General features: G+C 35.4%; 1 protein-coding gene across 2 annotated transcripts; it reads left to right on the plus strand.

The window, feature by feature from the left end:
* The first annotated feature begins 5,761 nt into the window (after positions 1-5,761).
* LOC113326923 (putative 12-oxophytodienoate reductase 11) lies at positions 5,762-15,716 on the plus strand. 2 transcript variants are annotated; one of them, XM_026574584.1, is made up of 6 exons: positions 5,762-5,785; positions 14,128-14,180; positions 14,314-14,454; positions 14,622-14,752; positions 14,864-15,025; positions 15,122-15,716. In XM_026574584.1, the coding sequence occupies exons 1-6, from the start codon at positions 5,762-5,764 to the stop codon at positions 15,709-15,711; spliced, it is 1,101 nt and encodes a 366-aa protein (XP_026430369.1). In that variant the 3' UTR covers positions 15,712-15,716. The 2 variants fall into 2 exon arrangements, with proteins under 2 accessions (XP_026430369.1, XP_026430370.1); XM_026574585.1 differs by lacking the exon at positions 5,762-5,785 and having other exon boundaries at positions 14,113-14,180.
* Positions 15,717-23,964: the final 8,248 nt, after the last annotated feature.

Consider the following 23,964-nt stretch of genomic DNA (forward strand, 5'->3'; position numbering starts at 1 on the left):
CTCAATCATAATACCTAATTAAAAAAAAACCTATTCATACATCTTTCGGAAATAACAAACAACAAGATCTCGATTCATCTCATAACATCACCTCAAACCCTAACTTTCGATTTCATTCATCTATTGTTTCCAATCTTCATGTGATTATACTGTCTATCAATATTATTGATCGTAAGTCACAGTTGGGAGGAAGAAAAGAAAAATAATTGAAGAAGAAATTCCCGTGAAGAAGAATAAAAGATACGAAGAAACCAAATTTTATAAATTGTGGGTTTGGGAGAAATTTTCTCACAAAAATTGGGTGCGCGCGTGAACTTTTCCGCCCGTGGGTTTCACGGTGTAGAAAATCTGTAGAATGGGTCTCCCTGTAGTTTTCACATTTTACATTAGCTTATCCGGGCTTTTCACACTCTCAAGTGAGAAGCATTCCGTTGGGGTCTGTGCTTTGTACTTACTACTCCGTTAATAAAATAACTTCTTCATCGAGCAAAAAAAAAAAAAGAAACATATGATCTCAATAAAAATCACACATGAATACTTATATTAGGTTTTACTTTTATTTTTCTTTTAAGCAAAAGAAGAAAAAAGAAATTTATAATTTATATAAAGATCATTGTCCAGCACAAAACACAACAGACTAGGTGGTGTATTCTACCAGACCCGACATTTAATACTGACTCTAGCTACAATCTGTCAGTTGTAGGATTACATGACCTTCTTTCAAAAGACACAATACAAGATTAAAGACTCTGAAGAACACGGTGACACTTAGTTAAAATGTTTTATCTTCCCAGAAATAGCTAGAAACACTACCAGCTTGGGGTATATCCCTTACTCTGTCCTAGAAAGCCACTGTTCCTACAATACCTCTTCAAGGATTTCGAATAATCAAATTATAACCTGCATTATATTTTCATCAATAAGGGAAGCAATGATATTATTACGTTTTAGCCAGTTTTAGGGAGGCCTTTCTTATTGTATTCCATGAGCTGCATAAAATTTCTCTTACAATCAGGAGGAAAACTACTTCTCCAAGTTTATGCACCCAAAAGTATCGAACATGGAAGGAATGTACGCTTGAAACGGCGCTCCAAAACATTTATCAGTGATTTTTTTTTGAAAAAGGAAAGATTAAAATACATAAGAAAGAATGCCTAGATAGCACCCTCCAAAAATACACGAAGAAAGTCAAAAGGAAAGGTGAAAAGAGTCGAAAAGAGAGGTGAATAGAGAGTTTACAACGAACTACTCCCCAAACAAACTCACCCAATCAAAAACAAAATCATCAAGCTTCATGTTCTTACAAGAATCGACATTAATAGTCCAACTAAGTAACAACAACTTGATATTCAATATAAGAGAATTTAAAGTTTTTCTTCTTCGTTTCTTCTCTATTAAAACGCCATTTATTTCCAACCATACTCACCACCATATTGTAAACGACAAATAAAATCTCAAGAAAGTTGTTGAGGTTTTGTTCCGTGAAGATTCCGGAACTTATCGGAACGTAAGTTGGGTGTTTTCCAAGTTATGCGGTTTCCTAGTTTAGGATTTCCTAATTAAGGCGCGAGTATATTTTTAGGAGTTCTAAGACTTGGGGAGCAAAGATTTGTATACTGTATAAGAAGGATTATAGTGTGAGTAGAAATCCATTCTCTTGTAGAATCCTCTCTTTATGAGAGATTGGGTCACAACCGTTGTGTTCTACAATGACGGGTGATGGGGTAAAATCTATGTGAGAAGAGAGAATTGTAGTGAGAACGGGTATGGGAGAAATCTAGGGTTTCTAGGGTTCGTATGGGAGAAGCTAGAATTCATGATGTTTTTCGTGTTCTTGTCTAAAGTCGAAGAAACCATGGAAGTGAAGGTTTATGGAAGAATAAGAACAAAGGAAGAGGTAAACTATTCGTAATATGTCTTGCTATTTCTAACTTTTAGCGCTAGTAGGTTATATAAATAGTTGATTATATGATGTGTGACGATGTAATAACTTGTTATGATAATGAAGATTCTCGGGGTGGTTTTGGCCGTGGATGTAGCCTACAAAGGGTAGGTGAACCACGTAATCTTTATGTCGTGTGTGATTGTATATTATCGTATTGATTATATATTCTTGCTAGTATTATCCAATCATGCTAATATAAAGATGTAAGTAAAGGATTCGAGCTAAATTATCTAAAGTAGGATGTTTCATGGAACTTACTTTTATAGAAACATGCCGATTCGCGATGAACATAACCTCGGTTTCTCAACAAGTGGTGCGGTGAGCGTGGATAAATATGGCAGTGATTCAGTAATTTAAACAAGAGTTTTCAAAGAAGAAAAAGTTTTGGTTCATAGCGGAGTGATATAGATCATGAAGATGATGAGTAAATCAAGATCGAAAAAAGAACAGGGCGGCATCAAGAAAGATTCGACAACTTTGCTTGATGTGGATATGATTTGTATTGAAGGTATTTTATTTACAAGAGAAGATCGTTCGTAGGTTCAATTGGCGTCTGCAAAATATTGTCAGGAGAATATTTTGAATCACGGTGGTGTTAAGTGACAATCGTTCATACAGAACATATGAAGGTTGTAGCATGTTTTTTCTACATGGAGGATGACTCAAGATTGTTGGTTCTTGGAGTTGGTTAAGTCCGTCTGGAAATGGCTCAGTTCAAATAATGTCAAGTGTTAGACATGTGTTGAAGAAGAAATATTCTACAAAGGCGGAATAATGAGTAATCATGGAGACGAAGTAGTTTGATACAAGTCATGCAGAAACTTGTATAAATTATAAGAAAAAGTTGTTAGTGGTGATGCTAGAAGATCAGCAAATAGCGATTCCGGTGGTGCAAGTGCAAAGGAGAAATTCGGCTTAGGTGGTGGTTCAAGCTCAAAGTACAAGACAATTTTTATTCGTGCTAGTGATGATGTCTGAGAAGATGTCCTTGTATAAGGTGGTAAACATTCATGCTTTTTTGGAGTGAATACGAAGGTATTTTTCACGTTACAAAAAGTGGTGATTGTTGGGGTTTTGTTCCGTGAAGATTCCGGAACTTATTGGAACGTAACTTGGGTGTTTTCCAAGTTATGTGGTTTCCTAGTTTAGGATTTCCTAATAAGGTGTGAGTCTATTTTTAGGAGTTCTAAGACTTGGGGAGCAAGAATTTTTCTACTATATAAGAAGGCTTATAGTGTAAGTATAAATACATTCTCTTGTAGAATCCTTTCTTTATGCGAGATATTGCGTCACAACCGTTGTGTCCTACAATCCGGGTGATGGGGTAAAATCTATGTGAGAAGAGATACTTGTAGTGAGAACGGGTATGGGAGAAATCTAGGGTTTCTAGGGTTCGTATGGGAGAAGCTATAATTCATGATGTTCTTTGTGTTCTTTTCTAAAGTCGAAGCAAACATGGCGGTGAAGGTTTATGAAAGAATAAGAACAAAGGAAGAGGTAAACTCTTCTTAATATGTCTTGTTATTTCTAACTTTTAGCGCTAGTGGGTTACATAACTAGTTGATTATATGATGTGTGACGATGTAATAACTTGTTATGATAATGAAGATTCTCTGGGTGGTTTTGGCCGTGGATGTAGCCTACAACGGGTAGGTGAACCACGTAATTTTTGTGTCGTGTGTGATTGTCTATTATCGTATTGATTATATATTCGTGCTAGTATTATCCGATCATTCTAATCTAAAGATATAAGGAAAGGATTCGAGCCAAGTTATCTAAAGTAGGATGTTTCATGAAATTTACTTTTATGGAAACATGCCGGTTCGAGATGAACATAACCTCGGTTTCCCAACAAAAGTAAGCGTCTTAGTTGAAATCTTCATTTCATCAGTGATATGTGTAGCTGCATACAAGCAACTAACTTTCGGACTTCATGGTCTACACGTAGAGGTGTAAAACGTGCCATCCCGGCACAGCCCGACAAACGAAGTCGCGTGCTTCATGTGCCATGTCTCCTGTTGTGATAGCTAAACCCACTCCCACCACTCTCTCACACGCAGTCAAGAGTTTTCGGTAACTAAAATTCCAAATCTGTTGTAGGGGTTTAGGCCACGGATGCACGGCCCAATATAGTAACTAGGATTCTATTCCTATATTGTATATAAGGAACTATATCGATGTAATAGAGACTAACTCTAATGAATGGAATATTCTTCTCTCTTTGTCTTTTAATCTTTCCCATCCACTGCAAAACGTTATCATGCACGATCTCTAACCCCGCGGCAATGGATTTTAATTTTTTTTTTTGGGTTGCTATCAAATTCTTGGATCCGTATTCATTTTCATTTTATTTTATTTTCAATCAAATACACTACGTTGGGATCGTTGGAATCATTGTAATCGTTATCGTCAAATCAGATAAGTTGGATCTATATTTTTTTCCCCTGATTTTGATTTTGGCATTTGATTTTCAAATCAAAAATATATCCATATTGGACTCTCGATTCGTGATTTTATTACATATTATAATATAATTTATTTTTATTGTTGTATATTCATCATGTCGGTGATTGTTCATGTCCGTTGGAGATATCTTTTCGTGAAAACAAAGAATGAAAATGGTTTGTTAGTCATGAAAACGAGAAGGGTCTGTTCGTCTTCCGAGGAGAAACTAAAATCCGTTGAAAAATATTTATGCCCGATGCAGCCCAACCGGTCCAGAGTAACCCGACCCAGCCGAACCGGTCCAACTCGGCCCCGATCCAGCGATCTAACTCGGCCCCTGTTCCAGTCCCAGTTTCGGTCCTATTCTAGGCTGGTTTTGGGTCGTGCGCGATTAAGGATGTTCCGGTCCTTCTATGTATAAGGGGAACCAAAGTCTGAGTCTGAGGTATGTCACTATAATTATAATGGCTTCTAGATTGAGTATTTATTTGTTTTTAGAACATGCCTGGTTTTGTTTATTTTTGCCTTAAGATAAGTTCATATCATTTAAACGAACAATTTAAACTATTACTGTTGATCTCGATCATAAAGAATTTTGGTTTTATTGTTATCTTGTTCTCTTGAATATGGTATATTGGCTATAGTTGAATGATGTATTTTGTACAATTGTTTGTACCAACTCGATTCAAATGTATGTATTTGGGATTTAGAAGTACTTGAGCACCATTATTGCATATTTGATATTCTCTCCCCAAATTTGAATGTTCCGTGGAATGTAGTTTCAAATGATACGTTGCAAAATAAAATCAATGTATTCTAATTTTTTTGGAAGAACTCACAAAAGGTAATATGAGTCAGAAAATTTCCATTCCTCTACTTCATCCATGATAGTAACGAACCAGTATATGTGAAGTATAACAACAAGAGAACTATATTTAGTAATCTATTCAACCTAAAGTAAGTTGTTGACATGTGTAGTAAGATTCTCTTGGCCTGTTGAGATAAAGAAATTTCTCAACTTTTATTAAATGTAGCAAAATTGGAAAGAACCTCAAAGTAATGAGGGTCAGACGTACCGACTCATATAAAGCATGTGAACATGAACATTATCATGAGACAAAAATGTATTTTCCCGAACAGTAATGAAATCAAAATACAAGTATCAATTGAATATGGAATGAAGCTAAGATGTAATTCTAGCTCTTATCAAAGAGTTGTGAATGAATCTTCTTACGGGCATTGGTACAAGCAATGCAATGCAGGTACCATAGTCGTAACCAATTTCCATAGGAAAGTAATACTTTAGACATCAAATTTAATGACAAAAAGAACTTTGCATGGCCAATTGATTATTTAATTAAACAAGATTTAATGTCTGCACTTATGGAATCAAAAGTACATCATTCCCACGAGACATAAATTTTCTAATGCACTTGAGATATATTTGGATGAAAAATATATCACCCTTTGAAACGTAACATAAATTCACTCTAAAGTACTTGAGTTGAATTTCACTTACCAAAAGATACTAAAAAAAAAGAAAAACAAACAAAGTTGCGTTCTAAGGTGTCAAGTCAAACATGCACTTTTTTAACGTCGAAAAAATCATCTTCCCACCACCATAAGATTAATGGCTTATGGTGAGGGATAAAAAGTCCTAAGGAGGATTTGGGGCTCGCTTCCCTTTTTCATTTGGTGGTCTCTCCCAAAGAACGAACTGATAAACTCTAGAACAACACTTTTACATGCAGTCAACAAGTCATAATACGTATTATTCAATTGGGCTATAAACCGTAATATTTTCTACGGTTTATCATTGTCAATTTTTATATGTAGTTAGTATGTCGTTGTAAATACATATATGTAAATGTTTTGGTTTGGGCCACTTTTTTTTAGTGGCTTTAAATTTTTTCCTATTCCCTCTGTTTCAAAAAAAAAAAAAAAAAAAAGAAAGCTGGTTTAATGTATAAATTTTTAATTTAGGAATTTACATGAAAAATACGATGAGAGTTAAAAACCAGCATATAAGGGAGGTAATAATAAAGATTAATAAACTTTGCTAAATTGGGGCCTATAACATTTAATTGGGGCTTATAGATAGATGACAAAAAATGTCATTAGAAATCACCTACACACCCCTTATTAAAATAATTACCTAACTACGTATTTTACCCCTGAATAATTAGCACTAATTAATCGTATTAGGGGTTAATTTTGTTTTGGATGTGAGATTAACTAATGTTAGAGAGTTCATCAAAACATCAAACATTTTTTTTCTCGTAAACAGTACCCAGAATCGGTTTATGTTTATTCACTTGTAAACCGATTCTGGATTGGTGTTTACGAATTAACATACGACATCTATAATCGGTTAACATTGACATGTTTATAATCCGATCTTGGTAATCGGATTTTACTTATGACGTATATAAACCGATTGTTTCCTTCATTACCAATTTTCATTCATTGCATTATTATTGTAGGATGCATTTAACACATGCATCAAGCCTTTAAACACCTAGGCGACCCTAGTGGAAGAGTTATAGTCTCGTGAGAGTTTACATAGAGGTCTACCCACAAAACCTATACAAAAACTTCTAAAGCCGTCAATCTTCCTCCTCCGAAGACGATACAACATCCAAGTAGTCCGGGTTATCCTCTGGGATTCTTTCTGCAAAGAAGTGATATCTTTTATCGAATGCGAATGCTTCCCTCTTTTCCACCAAGTAGCGCACTTTCACGACTTCGTGCTACAAAAACATGAAAACAAACTTACATTTGTTGGTGGTGTTTCATTGGAATATAAAACAATATGGGTTACGTAAAAAAACCCACAATATTACTTAAAAATTGTGCAATGGACAAGGTGAAGGGACGAGTGTTAAAAATCCGAGGTTGGAGAGCTAAAAAAGCAAGTATCGCATTTTCGATGACTAGGTGCCTATCATGGACTTGTTGAACACTTCGTGCATTAGGATTCCCAAACTCTTGGCTAAATTTGTTGTGTACCCTAACCCAAAAGGTTGTGGAATCCTCCCTTTCGGAGGATTGACGTCTAAGTCGATTTTCCGCATACCATGCTTTGGTGATTGACAAATCTTCTGCGGGGTCAAACGATGCAATTTTTTGTATGTATATGTATGAAATGACTAGTTGAGGAGTATATGGAGTGAGGTGGAATAAAATGATCAATTTTGGGGAAAATGGGGTCGAAGGGTGAGGTCTCTATTTATAGAGAAAGTCCCTAACGTCTATTTTTTTTGAAAAACGTGAAATAATTTGGCTAAATCGGTCTTCTAGAAGGTATATATAACCCGATTTTGTTTTAATGCCATCAGGAATCGGTCTTTTTTGTGACCAACATAAACCGATTAAAGACATGTAAAAAAATTGAATTTTCACCGAAACTAATCGGTTTATATATATTCATATGTGACCCGATTCTAGCTTGAAAAACATACATGAAAAATAGCTTGCACAATCGGTTTATATATATGCATATGTGATCCCGATTCTAGCTTGAAGGAAAAATAGCTTTCACAATCGGTTTATGTTGACATATCGAGTATACCGATTGTGGGCATGTCAGGCAAGAATTATTGAGCAACAATACATAATTATAATTAAAACTTCAAGTGCATTAAGTTCAACACAAAGATCATCCAAAATATAAACTTTAAAATAATGTTATGAACTTAAAGCAACCACAAGTCTGATAATCTTACACTTTTAATATCTAAAACTTAAAAACTTAAAGAGCAGGAGCATCGACATCAGCAGCAGCAGGACCACCGGGAACATTTGCAGCACCACCAATAGCAGGAACACCAGCACCAGCATCAACATCAACAGGAACATCAACTTGTTCTTGAGCCATTTGTTCCCACATACCTTCCATTTCTGCATGGACCTCCTTCTCAGCTCTAATGATGTTTCCCCTCATCCTAGCGAACCTCATGACCTCATAAAGCTCATATAGTGCAAGCTTGTCAATCAATGCGAGGGCTTGTTCAAGATTGGTCTCACGTCCATAAGCAAACTTGTAGAGGCTTATTTCTGGCACTCGTTGTGGTTTCCTAAGAATGTCCTCCAATATGAGCTCTCGAGAGTAAAACGCTAGGTGTGAGAAGTCCATATCTATATAAAACAAAATCAAAACAAAAAAAATTAGTTAAGAATCGATAAATAAGTAATCATATGTAATCCGATTCTGACTACAAAAACATACAAGAGTATAAGCATCCGAAATCAATTTATGTGGTACATATATAAAATCCGATTATGAATAGGAATATAAAAATACAAACATAATCGGTAAATTAGCAGGCACATAAAACCCGATTCTGGGATGGCATATTTAAAGAAAAATATATCCAGAATCGAATTATTATAAAGCACTTATAAACCGATTCTGGTGATGTTTTCAATTCTAACCCTAAAATCGGTCAATGCTAATCATCATTTAAACCGATTATTGTGCATGCTCTTCATGGCGGAAACCAAAACACAGACCGATTCTGGGTTAATCTGAGATTTTGATTTTTGAAAATCGAAGATTTAAACATGTGAATCAATGAAGAAATGCAAATCATAGAATGGGTTGATAGAAATTTACTTTTTTCTTGGTTGGATCGAAGATAGTCGTAGAAGAGGATGAACTTTTTTTTTGATTAGTGTTTTGAGAATTCGGAAAGCTTACGATTTAAATAGAAAGTTTTTTTAGGTTTAGGAATTTTTATTTTTGGATTTACTGAAAAAGTAAGGATTAGTATTTATATGAGATTGTTTTAGGAATTAATGTGGGGGTAAATTAGTATTTTTTAGAAGTTTGGGTGCCTAGACTAATTTGGTGGTGTGGGAATGAAAATTTGATAGGCCCCAATTAAGTGGTATAGGCCCCAATTTAGTCAGGTTAATAAATCTCCTCCTAAACGGTCCGCGAGTTATAACCCCAGAGGTGTCACCATCCTTCCACAAAAAACCCATCAAAACAAAAGTAACACAAAAACTCCATCAAAACAAAATTAACACAAAAAACCCAAATTTAAATGTTGGTTTCATCAAATTTTATTTTGGTTTCATCATAATTGATGAAACCAACATTTAAATTTGGAGTTTTTGTATCAATTTTTAAAAAATTTAGGATTTTTGTATCAATTTTGTTTACGATGGAGTTTTAATGGATCTCAACAATTGAGTGGGGTTTTTGTACCACAAGGTTGATCACCTTGGGTTTTTATGAATAGGTTTTCCTCCTAAAACATGATTTAAATTTAATATCACCAAATTTAGTAGTTGTTAGGCATGATTCCAAGAGGATATTTACGTAGATCTAAAAAATTATTTTATTAATCTTCCACCACATAATATAGTTAATGTAAGTGTACGCAGCTACAAACAGCTAGCAGCAAGAATAAGCAATCATCAAAGAAAAAATGTCAATGAAAAATTTCATCATGGATAGTTGTTCTTCCGTTTGTAACCTCTCCATTGATGATCCCATCTTATTCTCATGATCAATTTTCCCAAATAGGATGATCCTTCAGTTTTTAACTCTAATTCCGACATAGTGGAACTCTTCGATCTCTCCCACCAATGTTGTGTTAGGCACACCAGGGCTCTTTATTATTTAGGCACTCCTTGCATGACTCGTGTGCCTAGGTAGCCTAGGCGAGCGTTCAGAGCGCCTTCCATAATATAGTCTCCCAGCACCACCAATATCAGTATCTTCTTCATTGTCATCTTCAGATCATTATCGATCTCCTTCTCATGAAATCATTTATAATTTTACTCAATGTTGTAACCATTGGAGGGAAATTAAATATCCGAGAGTATTTTATTTGGGAACATAAAATAAGAGTGTGGGCACAACATATCCTGACTCGACACGATTATTTTGCTAACGCAACACAAAACATGCACGGCATTGTCTTATGATAACGTTTGTTGGTGATGAAAAGGCATTCTAACGAGCATGAATATCTTCTATAAGAACAAGTCTTATGGTGGAATCCATCCATCTTCCATCTTCCATCTTCCACGCCACCTCAGCATTTGGAACTGTGGATGGAAGCGCAAGTGTAATGGTGGATAATTTGTATGTCTAGACCTTTCCGTTTCATGGCTATGTGGATTGAGGATCCCACCTGCAGGGACATTATAGCCAATTCCTGGTCTGTTAATGTTATAGGATCTCCAGCCTACAAACTAAGAGCTAAACTTCTTAGTACCAAAAAAGGTCTCAGAGATTGTAACAAATCTTCTTTTGGTAATATTCAAACTGATATATATACCATTAGGAAAGAGTTTTTAGATTTGCATATTTCTGATCCTACTGATACTAACACTACTGCTACACTTAAATCCAAGCTAGAGTATCTTTACACTCTGGAAGAACTTTATTGGAAAGACAAATCTAGATAGGTGTGGCTTATGGAAGATGACTGAAACACTCCCTATTTCCATAGAGTCACCCTTTTCATGAGAAAAAGAAATGCTATCAGTTGGATCAAGGATTCCTCTAATACTATTCTAACTGATAGAGATAGTATAGGGAATTCTTTCATAGATTATTTCAAAAATCTTTACTCTTCTCAACCACAACAATTCCAAGATGAGATTTTGAATGATTTGCCTGCTAAATTTTCTGCTGATGATAATGATAGTTTAAACCTACCTCTTATAGCTGAGGAAATTAAAAATGTTGTCTTTCAAATGGGGAAAAAAAAAGCCCCTGGCCCTGATGGTTTTACAGGACTTTTTTATGAAAAAAATTGGGATTATGTTGGAGAAGCAATTATTGATATGACCCAAACCTGCTTCAGAACAGGGCATATTGCTAAAGTGTTTAACCATACCAACATTGCTCTTATCCAAAAATCCCTCTAGCTGAGTTAGTTAACCAGTATAGACCCATAGGACTCTGTAATTTCATAGTTAGTTAACCAGTATAGTCCCTCTATCTAAAACTCTAGCTAACAGGTTAAAACCCTTTATGAACAATATCATATCCCAAAACCAAAGTGCCTTTATACCAAAGAGGAGTATCTCTGATAATATTCTTCTAGCTAATGAAGCCATATATTCTATCAATCATAATGATAAAGTTGAGGGTACTGCTGCCATTAAACTTGATATGTCTAAAGCTTATGATAAATTAGAGTGGTCTTTCCTTGAAAAAGTTTTGAGAAAAATGGGTCTAGCTGAAAACTGGATTAAACTCATAAACCAATGTGTTTCCTTAGTTTCTTATTCTGTTCTTTTAAATGGTAGTCCTACTGTCTTGTTCCAACCAGAAAGAGGATTTAGTCAAGGAGACCCTCTGTCCCCATATCTCTATATCATCTGTTCTGAGGCTCTTTCCTCTTATATAGATAATCTTCAAAGGAAAGGTACCATGAGTGGTATCAAAGTTTGTAAAAATGTCCCTAAGATGACTCATCTCCTGTTTGCTGATGATTCTCTCATGTTTACTTATGCTACCATATAAAACTTCACTGTTATAAAAGACTACCTCCAAAAGTACTGCCTAGCCTCTGGCCAGGAAATTAATTTTGATAAATCATGCATTTTATTCAGTAGAAGAATTCCTGAGCATAGGAAGGCTCTTTTAGCTAACATTTTGGATATTCAAAACAGATATCTAGGGAAGAAATATCTTGGGACTCCAACTGTGTTCCGGGATTCAAAATTCCAAACCCATATGGGTATTCTCCAAGATGTGGATGCCAGAATTACTATCTGGCTACATAAGCTCCTTTCTCAGGCTGCTAGAACTACTCTGGTCAAACACATTGGTCAAGCCATTTCTCTTTTTCAGATGGGTTCTTTCTTAATCCCAAAACATCTCTGTAGAAAGATGGATGCTCACCTTTGTAAATTCTGGTGGAGAGAAACCCTAGACCCAAAAGATAGGAAGCTCCATCTTTTGGGTTGGGATACTCTTTGCTCTCCTAAATCTGAAGATGGTTTGGGATTTAGAAAGGCTGAAATAAACAATCTATCTATGTTAGCCAGGAATGCCCGGAAAATTATTGAAAACCTTGATTGCATGTTAGCCAATATTTTAAAAGCTAGATACTTTCTTAGAACTGATTTTCTAAATGCTAAGTTTCCTGATAAGTGTTCTTGGACCTGTAGATGCTTACATGCTATAAAAGAGTTGATGAAACCTTTTATTTCCTGGATTGTTGGAGATGGAAAGTTCATTGATCCTTGGTGTGAGAAATGGATTCCATCTTTGGGTTATGCAACCCCCAACCCTCTTGTCCGACCTGATCCTAGTATCAAAGTTGACTACTTAATTGATGAGAACAATAGAACCTGGAATGTGTCCAGACTTAACACCCACTTTGATGATGCTTATGTTCATAAGATTGTCACTATTCCCTTAAGCCAGCTTTGCACTCCTTATAGGAGGGCTTGGTATCTTTCAAAGAATGGTAAGTTTTCTTCAAAATATGCCTACTTAGAAATCAGAGGCATCATACCCTCTCCCTGTAAAAATCTTTGGTTGCATATTTGGAAAATTAGAGTTCATTACAGATTCAATTATTCCTTTGGAAAGCTGCTAAAAATGTTCTACCTATTAGAACTGTCCTTCACACTAGAATTACTATGCAATCTGTTGATTGTGCTAGGTGTAACGATCCTCATGAAAACATCATGCATGCTCTGGTTGTGTGTCCTTTTGCTTCTAAGGTCTGGTTTTTATCAAGCTTCTGCATAAATGCCTCTTTTTTTTCTCAAAAAAATTTCCATCATTGGCTTATGTTTTGGCTTCTGGATCAAAATTCTAGACTGTCTAATGACAAGGTCATTTTGTTGCTATCCTTTGGTCTCTTTGGACTAGTAGAAACAACCTGATTTTTCAAAATTTGTCTAAAAATCATAATGTTGTTATAGAAAGAGCCAGAGCCATGTTACTCACCAGGAAAACTATCCCTGTTGTTACCACTACTACCCCCACAGTTCTAAGTGACAAATGGATGCCCCCTTCGTTTGGTTGGATAAAGTGTAACACATATGGATCCTTTGATGACATTACTGGAGAAAATTGTGCAGGTTATGTGATGAGAGATTTCACTAGTAAAACTTCTTTCTGTGCTGCTATGGTGTTTGAAGTTTCATCTGCAGAAGAAGCGGAAGCTAGAGCTATCTGGGGAGTTCTAAAGAAAGCAGTGGATCAGAAGATGACGCATATCATCATAGAAAGCGATGCAAAAAAAAACTGGTGGAACAATTTTCTTCTGGACTTTTTGATGGTGATTCTAATACGGATGCCATATTGAAAGACATTAAGTTGTATTATTCTAAGTTATCGGCTTGTATTTTTAGTTTTCAACCTAGAACTTGTAATTTTGTTGCTCATGAGCAAGGTCAATGGGCAAAACGTAAGAAATCCTCCATGTACTGGTCTGTGCCTCCTGCCTGGCTAGCACCAAAAGTTGAGGGGGACCATTGTCCTTTTTGAAGGCCTTTGATTGTAAAAAAAATAAAAATAAAAATAAAAAAAACAATAAAAATAAAATAAAAGTGGTCTTCAAAATTATAGAGTTTGACAATGTGGTGGAATGCGTGTCATAACCATCCTAGCTGCATCGTTAAACTTTCCGTTTGGGGTTTGATTGAGTACTTTCCACTATAAATAGAGTGTTGTGAACAAGGAGAGAACACAATAAAGTGGGAGAGAAGAGAAGAGAAGAGAAAGAAATTTCGAAGAAAGATATATTATGGAGAAGATACCACTGCTCAAACCATACAAAATGGGCAATTTTGAGATCAATCACAGGTTCTTAATACATGTTACTTATACTTCCATTATTCTTTAGAGGAGTACTTTTGAATTTAAGTAATCAGTACTAATTAAAACATTAATCCGTCGTATTAAAGACATGTTTGATCTTTGGTTGTTTTGTTGGTAGGGTGGTTTTGGCACCTCTAACAAGGTGTAGGTCATTCGCAAGTCTACCTCAACCTCATGCCATCTTGTATTACTCACAGCGAACCACTAATGGAGGTCTTCTCATTAGCGAATCAACTGGAATATCAGAAACAGCTCATGGGTTCGTATATATAATATCCGATCATGGAGGTCGATCATGTTTTGAAACCTTTCGACATTTCATGTCAACCTCATGCCATCTTGTATTTTCTTCCTCTCTAGACATTTCTTGTTAAATCGCGTATGTATCTTGAGTTCATAGTCAGCTCTAGCTTATCTCTACAACAGGATGCCAGGAACACCAGGAATTTGGAAAAAAGAGCAAGTGGAAGCATGGAAACCTATTGTCCAAGCTGTTCATGAGAAGGGTGGTTTTTTCTTTTGCCAGATTTGGCATACTGGCCGCGCTGCTACTCATGGTACTTTCCAGTGCTCGTTTTTTGGTTGTTCAGTTGTCTCAATGTTCAAATATTTATATACTATTTAGTGACTGAACTTGTTCATTTTCATTTTACGAACATTAACTTTAGAGTCCCAGCCTAATGGAATGGCTCCGATCTCTTCAACTGATAAGGGATGTACACCTGGTCTTCAAGGAAAGGAATGGCCAGTTCCTCGTCGATTGAGTGTAGATGAAATCCCACAAGTAGTAGATGATTACAGGATTGCTGCAAGAAATGCTATTGAAGCTGGTGAACTTTTTCTTAGTTTCTTTCCATTGTCGTATCAAAGTTTGTTGTAGCATATACATATAAAAGTTTTTAATGTTTTTTTCTTTCTTTTTATAGGTTTCGATGGAGTAGAGATACATGCTGGAAATGGTTGCCTTATCGATCAATTCATGAAAGATCAAGTGAACGATAGAACAGATGAATATGGTGGAACTATTGAGAAAAGATGTCGCTTTGCTCTAGAAGTTGTTAAAGCTGTTGTCGATGAGATTGGAGCGAAGAAAGTCGGGATTCAAATTTCCCCCTTCGCTGATTTCATGGAATCAGGTGACTCAAACCCTGAAGCTCTCGGCCTTTTCGTGGCTGAATCATTAACCAACTATGAAATATTGTATCTCCATGTGATAGAGATGATGAAGGTTGATGAACATATCCATGAAACCCCGTATAGAAGCTTACCGATGAGGAGAGCTTTTAATGGGACATTTATTTCTGGCGGCGGTTATGATAAAGACGATGGTAACAAAATGATCGATAACAATCATGCAGATCTCATTTCATATGGTCGATTGTTTTTGGCGAACCCTGATTTACCTAAGCGTTTCGCCGTCGATGCGCCTCTTAATAAGTGTAATAGTGATACATTTTGCATTCCAGACCCAGTTGTTGGTTACACTGATTATTCATTTCTAGATCAAAGTAATTAGTTCAAGTAATTTCTTAAATTAAGAATAAGAACAAATGTAGTTCGATTACCATACGACGGACGGATGGTAAAACCTCCTATGAATCTATCAACAACAATTAATCTTAATAAATAAATATTACTAGTATTGAGTGTATTTAAATTCCCGTGAACTATAACATGGAGTGTATTTTAAACCTTCATGTCAGTTATTGAAACAAATATTGAGTGTGTACTCGTAATTCCATCAATCATGTGTTGTGCTCTCCGCTCTCCAAATAGTTTTTCCAAAATAAAGGAAAACTTTTAGAAAACTTCCTCCGATTTTTTTCATCCTCAACCTAGATTGGCTCGGATTAATCGGTGGATCTAGGTACCTATGAGTTATTATTTATAATAAATTACAATCCCCATTTATGTGATTGTCAGGGTTTTTGTTTATAGTACTCTATATTATTTTCATATATCTGATGCTCTATTCTAGACAATCAAATCACTTATTATATACTATTATCATAATAATTTCATATAGCCTGCTTGAAGGCGCTTATATCGATTGTATCAATCGTTTCAACCATATCTCTGAGGATTATCTACAATGACTTGACGTAGATCTACATGTCTTTGAAGATCCATGGCTACCTGATTTGGTCGTGATTTCGAGGCATAGTGCAGATTACTTTTTCATAGGAGCGTCCAGTCTTAATGAAGAAGACAAGTATTTTTCAATAAAGAAGATTTGAAGAAAATTTCAAATGGTGGAATTTTTATTCAAACACCGTCCCTCAATTTCCTCAGTAAAATACATGTATTTAATACCTTTGTGTTTAGTTTGGATGTACTTGATTGATGTATATAATTTTATTATATAATATATGAAATTGCGAGTGTTACTCCTTTCCGACAAAAAAATAAATAAATAAATAATCAATCATGTGTTTCATTTCAGCGCAAAAAAACATATAAGTTTAGAGGTTATATACAAATCGAATAAGTGTATATATATATATACGTGTACTATAAAACTATAGGATGAATTCCAAAAATTAGAAGAACCTTCGAATCAATATATACCTAGAGCGGGTCAGAGTGCCACTAAACCATAGGACGAAGCCATGTAATGTAGATAAACTTATATATAGATTAAGTGAGTGTATGTATGGATGTGTTGTTCGAGGGCATGAACTCGTAAAATTATATATCCAGAGTGACTCTATGTGTACCTGTGAATTGTGCGGTGATTTCTATTGTGTTAGTTTATGCGTACCCCTGAATTATGCGGTGAATATATTTTAGGTTCGTCGTGTTTTTAATTTTGATTCAAATAAAAGTACTACTCATATATTGAGTGTTTGCGTACATGTGATTTCTTATAATAATACATGTAATGTTCGTATTTAAACCAACCTTAAAATCGACAAGCTCTTGGATACATATGAGATCACCAAATGCTCTGTAGTCCCTAATTCAATCCTTTTCCTTGTTCTTGTTATTGGATATCTAATTTGTACACATCTTGTCTTTGTTTTGCGTGCCTCTATTGCGTTACAGACGGAGTTCGAAAAGATAAAATCTTTGATGATACAATCATACATGATTAAGTTGGGAAATCTTAGGTAACCTTCCTCTGAACTGAACTCTTTCTATTTAAAGAATCTGAAACCTGAAAATGCGGAGGTCTAACAACCACACCCAACAATTCGTTTGACAATCTGCGAGGACTTACTCTAATATACTTTCTAGAGAATCAATTAGACAGTCAGACTCAATCTAGAGAAAAGTATAAACAAGAGTATTATATATCTAACTCTTAATTCAATACGCAATCATCGAATAGAAATCTACGAGGACGATTGAATAAAAGTGGAGTAAACTTGAACGGTACCAAAGACCAATGTTCAAGAATTAATCAATCTCAGTCAACAACCAGAGGTTGCATTTCCTAATTGATCGATACAACGCACAACCTGTGATATTTCAATTATATAATAAAATATAATGTGGAAAAGAAGTAATATAGACACCATAATTTTTTTAACGAGAAAACCGCAAATGCAGAAAAACCCCGGGACTTAGTCCAATTTGAACACCACATTGTATTAAGCTGACATAGACACTAGCCTACTACCAATGAACTTCAGACTGGACTGTAATTGAACCCTAATCAATCTCACACTGATTCAAGGTACAGTTGCGCTCCTTACGTCTCTGATCCCAAGAGGATACTACGCACTTGATTCCCTTAGTTGATCTCACCCACAACCAAGAGTTGCTACGACCCAAAGTCGAAGACTTGATAAACAGATGTGTCTCACACAGAGAAGTCTATAGGATTGAATAAATCTATCTCCCACATAAATACCCAAGAGTTTTTGTTCCGTCTTTTGACAAATCAAGGTGAACAGGAACCAATTGATAAACCAGACTTATATTCCTGAAGAACAGGTCAGTATTATCCATATGATAACTCTCATATCAACCATACTCATCCTATCCATAACTAGTTCAAATGACTCAAATGAAACTAGTTAAAGAGTCGTTCAATTGCTATATTCCCATAGAAGTATACAAGAACACAATCGAAACACAATCGATTTGATTCACTCAAATACATTCATGAACATTATAGCCACGGGTTGCAAATATTGCATTCCTTATTATGTTTAAGTTCATGTACACAACTGATTTTAGAAAGTAACCCACTCAAGTACGCAAACGGGTACGCATACTTGAGTAGCAGGACTTGAGTTTGGTTACGCCAGTAGAGTACGGTGCGCATACTTCAACATATTCCAAACTCCAGCAGATTTTCAGGGACGTGAAATTTCCGTCGGTGTGCGTACCCGCTTGTCCAGACATCAGTAACCACCAGTACACGTACAGGTACGCATACTTCAGGCTCCCGGTTTTGGATTTGTACACTAATGTGATTAACACACTATGTTTATATCCAAACATGGTTACATGATTCTAAACTCTTTATTTCAAACATTGAAACTTTCTTAGAGGACGTTATATAGTTGTTGTTCACAAATTATTTTTCGTCAAAGCGATTTTCAAGTTATTGAAATTATCATAGTGGAACATTCCAAGATAACTGCAAATGATTGTATCACATAAACCATTCATATGATCTTATTCGGACTTTCGTCACGAATGTAAGATGAATTCGGCCGAAGCGAAAGCTTGCTAACACATATTCTGAGAAATATATAAGCGAGGTAAACTCATCTCGAAATCTCAAATGTGTATAATACAAAACTATATCGTAACACGACTTATGTCTCAATATAGGAGATAGATTAGAAATAGACTTTCCAAGTGACAAATAAGTTTCAGTCTCCATATACCTTTTGTCGATGAAGTTCCACAAGCTCCCCTTAGTAGTTCTTCGTCTTCAAGATATGAACGCCGTGAAGTCTAAAGCTCAACTACACAATCTATGTCCTAGTCCGAGACATCTAAATTCGATAGAAAAATAGTTTTGATCACTAACATTGAAAAACATGCTTGAGATAGCAATGCATGCGAGTTCGACCGAGCAATGCTCAAATAATCTCCCCCTTTGTCAATTTTAGAGACAAAACTATCAATACATATGGATCACAAAATAAATAAAAACTTTGTAGCTTCTCATCCATATGGATCGAAAACTTCGTCAATTCCAAGTACTCCATGATTTTAAACGTGTTCAACTCAGCATCATAGTTGTTGAAGATCCGTAGCTATAACAATGAGAAAAAAAATGCTGTCGATCATTGTTATACAGTGTCATAGTATTATTACACAATATCAAAGTTCAATTGCATCACAATTTTGACAATAATACTTCGGTGATATCTATTACTCCCCCCTTAGTCAATACATCATCTCAATATGAAAACCACTCCCCCTTACATAACGATCCGTAAACCATATGTATTTGTAGTATGTAAATACACATTAATTCTCCTCCTTTTTGTCAATAAAAATTGGCAAAGGTACGAAAACTAGTGGGATCCTCATGAAATTTCCATAGAGATTCTTCATGACCAAAAGAGAAAAAACATACCAACAAATTTAGATGCAATCATAAATCCGAAGCTAGATGCATTTATCAAGGAGTTTATAAAGACACAAGATAACACCTATAAAATTCCACAGTCGCACTCCCCACAAAGATATGGCGATTAAGCACAAGTTCATAAAAAACTCTCCCCCATAAAATGTCATTCCCGAGAGAACAACAAAGGCGACCTTGCTTTTACAAGAAAAGAAGGATTTCTTTGGATATAACCAAATCACATGAAAAAATGAATTTGTATCAAAAAAATAAATAGAATTAACTACACAAGATGCTCAATTCAATTGCACATGCTCGACATAAGAGAACTTACTGATCAACACAGTAAAAACACAAAGATGTGGATCCGGGAAGATCAATACTGCGGAATAAACAAGAAATCACTCTATTTTCCATCTCTATTTGCACAATGACATAAAATTGAAAATTCTTGTAAACAAAATTTCATCCTTTCTTCCATAAATATTTGCATAATGACATAAAAGGCATAAATTTTGTTTGTCAAAAGTTCATTCTATCTTTTATCAATACTTTCATACCGACATATAATAGAGATAATTTTTGAATAAGTATGGGACAGTCAAGGTTCACGGACGTAAACAACATATCCCATAATAATTTACAATATATAAAACCATAAAGATTAAAATTGCAAAAATCATCTTCCAAATAACATAGAATTTAAATGAATAAATCTAAAAACATTGAAGATGAAAAACGTTTGGAACTAGCTATGTGTAAACACAATAATGGCTATTATAAAACCTAGTAATCCTTCTAAACAAAATAAAAATAAAAATTCTCATAAGAAGTTTCATAGACAAAAATATCATAAGAGTATATTCAAAAAGAAATCAAAACTCTTAACACAATAGATAATACAAGGAAAGACTAGACATCGTCTTCATCATCGGAAACCATAAGAGTGGCTTGAATCCTATCCATGTCATCCTTAATATCCGGAAACTTAGTAGCAATAACAATTAATTTCTCTTAAACACACGTTACTTTGGCACCAATCTTACAAACATCTTTGTGAATTCGATGAAGAAGATTCATGGAGGAGGAATCACATGAGCCTTCATGTGTGTTGCTTCTTTGTCTCTTGCAGGCGTTTTCCTTCATCCGATTAAACGTGCAAGGTCGGACAAGCTTGGGATATCCAATGGATTTCCCAATCGGATCTATAGCGAAAGTGCAATAAATTCACTCAATCAAGCAAGGATATCCTATCTTCTTGTTGGAAGAAGTCATCAACAACATTTGATGTATGATAACTCCACAAATGTCGACACTTCGAGATTCCAACACAAGAAAATATACGAATTCCATAAACTCACGACTCCAACGAGAATTCTCAATCGTGGAGTAATGTGATTTGTAGATAGTGGTAAAAGTGGTTCGATTCTCAGACTTGTGAAGGATATTAATTAGACTTCAATTCTAATATTAAAATAGAAAACTCACTAAAAATTATACCAAACTCAATCAAAGTTGATATCAATATTAAAAGAACATTGAGGCTAAGATTCCACTATTTTCCAAATTCAAAGTGATTTAATCCAATATTTATATTCATGCAATTTTCTTGTTCAATTTGATTCTTACTATTGCAACAAGTAGATTTTCTAAAGCAATAATTTTAAATACCAAGCATGAAGCATCAAGAGTCTATAAACTAAGCATACTCCGTCAAAATAGATCACAATCACTCAAATAAAAATCATATTCAATAATAATCCAAGGCAAATAATCATAATAATAATTGCAATAAATTAAATTAAATTAAATAGATTGTACCGCTTTTTGTTGGAAAAAATATCTTCCTCTATTGCCTCAGCAATGGGGTTTAGCTCCTCATATCAAAAACAGGTTCAAAATAATAAATCATGGCTCAAAAGGTGGTTTTATTGAAGAGAATATATAAAACAGCAGATCTGCAACGGTGTATAGATGTTACAGAAGTCACCGTTACAGTTGGTGTTGCAATACTGAAGATATACGTTGCTAATCAACTGTTACAAGATCATAAATTTAAGACCCTAGAATACGACTGTCCTGCACAGCTTAATGTTCTTCAGCTGTTAAACAACGACACTGTTCTGCGATTGTTTCCCGTGCGTGAATGTTCTTCGCGTTCTTCCTCTTCAGCAGCAGAAACAGAGTTTGGTAAAGCTCTGATTTCTTCTTCTCTGGCTCTCCTTAGGTCCCCAAACTCTCGACACCACTTCTTTATAACCCAAGCCATCTTTTTTTATCAAAAATACCGATTAAATCTCTTCCAAAATCTCTTTCCTTCTCTTCACGGAAAAGTTGCGGCAATTTCTTGTTTTAGAATTTCTACGCGTTTCTGAGCTTTCCTTTTTATTCTAAACTCTTCCTTAGATAGATACAAATCTTTGGGAAAGTTTACAACACTTTAATCTCTCTAAAATTCCCTAAAACAGGTCACACACGTGACTTTCCATATTTTCTGTTGTGATAAAAATACGTCGATTGAGCCCAGTCTAATCGATTTAAACACCCATATCAAATTCCTAGACCCATAAGGAGTTTATCCTATGAAAATTAGAGGTTTAATCGACCTCAAACTCCTCCCAATCACGATTGCCAAAACTGCCAAATATTTCCCGCCAATTTTCTGGATTTGAAATCGTGAAGAAGAAAGGGGGCCCCCTATCCAGAGTAGGGGTGCCTTTAGCAGATACCTTAAGAGGTGTCCTGGGGTTTCCCCTTATCCAAGCCGCGGGTCCGAATAGCAAGTGTCCTCCGTGTGCTTTCTGTCAACTTTTCGAGCCATTTTTTTCCAAAAATGTTTATTAGCCTAAAATACCTACAAATAAATAAAACACCATAATAAGCACAAAAATGAGCCTTAACAATATATAAAATCGAGACAAATCGGACACAAAAATTTGTCTATCAAATACCCCCAAACCTATTATTTGCTAGTCCTCGAGCAAAAATAAAATAGAAATAAAATCCTAACTCACTGGCGCAGGCATCGTCGATTGCATTTAGCGTATGCAATAAGCCTTTAAACCCCTAGGTGTCCCTAGTGGCGGAGTGTTGTCTCCGGAGGGCTTACCAGAGGTATAACCACAAACCTTTATACTCCAGACCCTAGCTATCTATACAGAACCTTGGAAGGCACTAAAGAATCTCCTTGGTTGGCATACTTATTGACAATAGGAGGAAGTACCCTGATGCGAAAGTCCAATTGTTGTACACGAGTTTGCACTCAAGCATACTAAAATTCATATATAAGTGACAGAGCTCTACTCAGATAGTTTCACTATGGACATCAATATCCGGAGTCGAAACTAATCACATGGATAGATCAAGAAGATGGGTATAGAGAAAAACATAAATGGTTTTGATGTTTACTAGGTGAACGGTGTTTCTCATATCTGTCTGAAGGCCTCCGCCAAAATGAACCTATCCTAATGGACTGAGATACGGTATGACTAATATCAACACACTGGCATATACAAGGGTACCAGTGGTCGATAATCCTAACTCTAGGTCAACACAACTGGCATATACAAGGGTTCCAGTGGTCGACTTTATTGAATTTATTCCAGTTGGTCTGATGGTCTGGTCTCTCTTTTCTCTCTTTTTTTTTTTTTTTTTGTATCTCAATCACTCTAATTCACCCTAGCATTGGTAACAACTTGAATCGTGAGCCCCACCTAATCACTTAGAAAACATAGTTTAAAAACAAAACAAAATAAAAACAGAAGTGAAAAGGACTCAACGAGATATGGTGAAACTATCATGTTATTTCTAACACCTGAGCTCTGTGCTTTTATGAATAGACTCTTTAGATGTTGCCATCTAGTCAGATTGGTTCCTCAACTCCTACAACCAAAATGCTTCCATCCACTTAGATTGGTTAGTGCCATCCTTAATAGGGATAAATTTCTAGGCTCTGGAGTTTATTTATTGCAACGAAAAGGTAACAAAAAGTTCTACCCCACCCCCAAACTTAAATCTAACATTGTCCTCAATGTTTCTAATCAAAGAACAGTACCAAAAATATAAGTAACATGAGGAAATAGTAAAGAGAGAAGTCGGAAAGATAGTACCTGGGTGAAGTGTAACCAAAAACCTACAAAAATATTATACAACATACAAAATCGCCTCGATGGTCAATCAAGGTAAACAGGGTCCTCCAGAGGGACCTCCTCAACATCACCTGTAGGAAAAGGC

Source organism: Papaver somniferum, unplaced genomic scaffold (genome assembly GCF_003573695.1).
Source record: "Papaver somniferum cultivar HN1 unplaced genomic scaffold, ASM357369v1 unplaced-scaffold_10, whole genome shotgun sequence".
Classification (NCBI taxonomy): domain Eukaryota; kingdom Viridiplantae; phylum Streptophyta; class Magnoliopsida; order Ranunculales; family Papaveraceae; genus Papaver; species Papaver somniferum.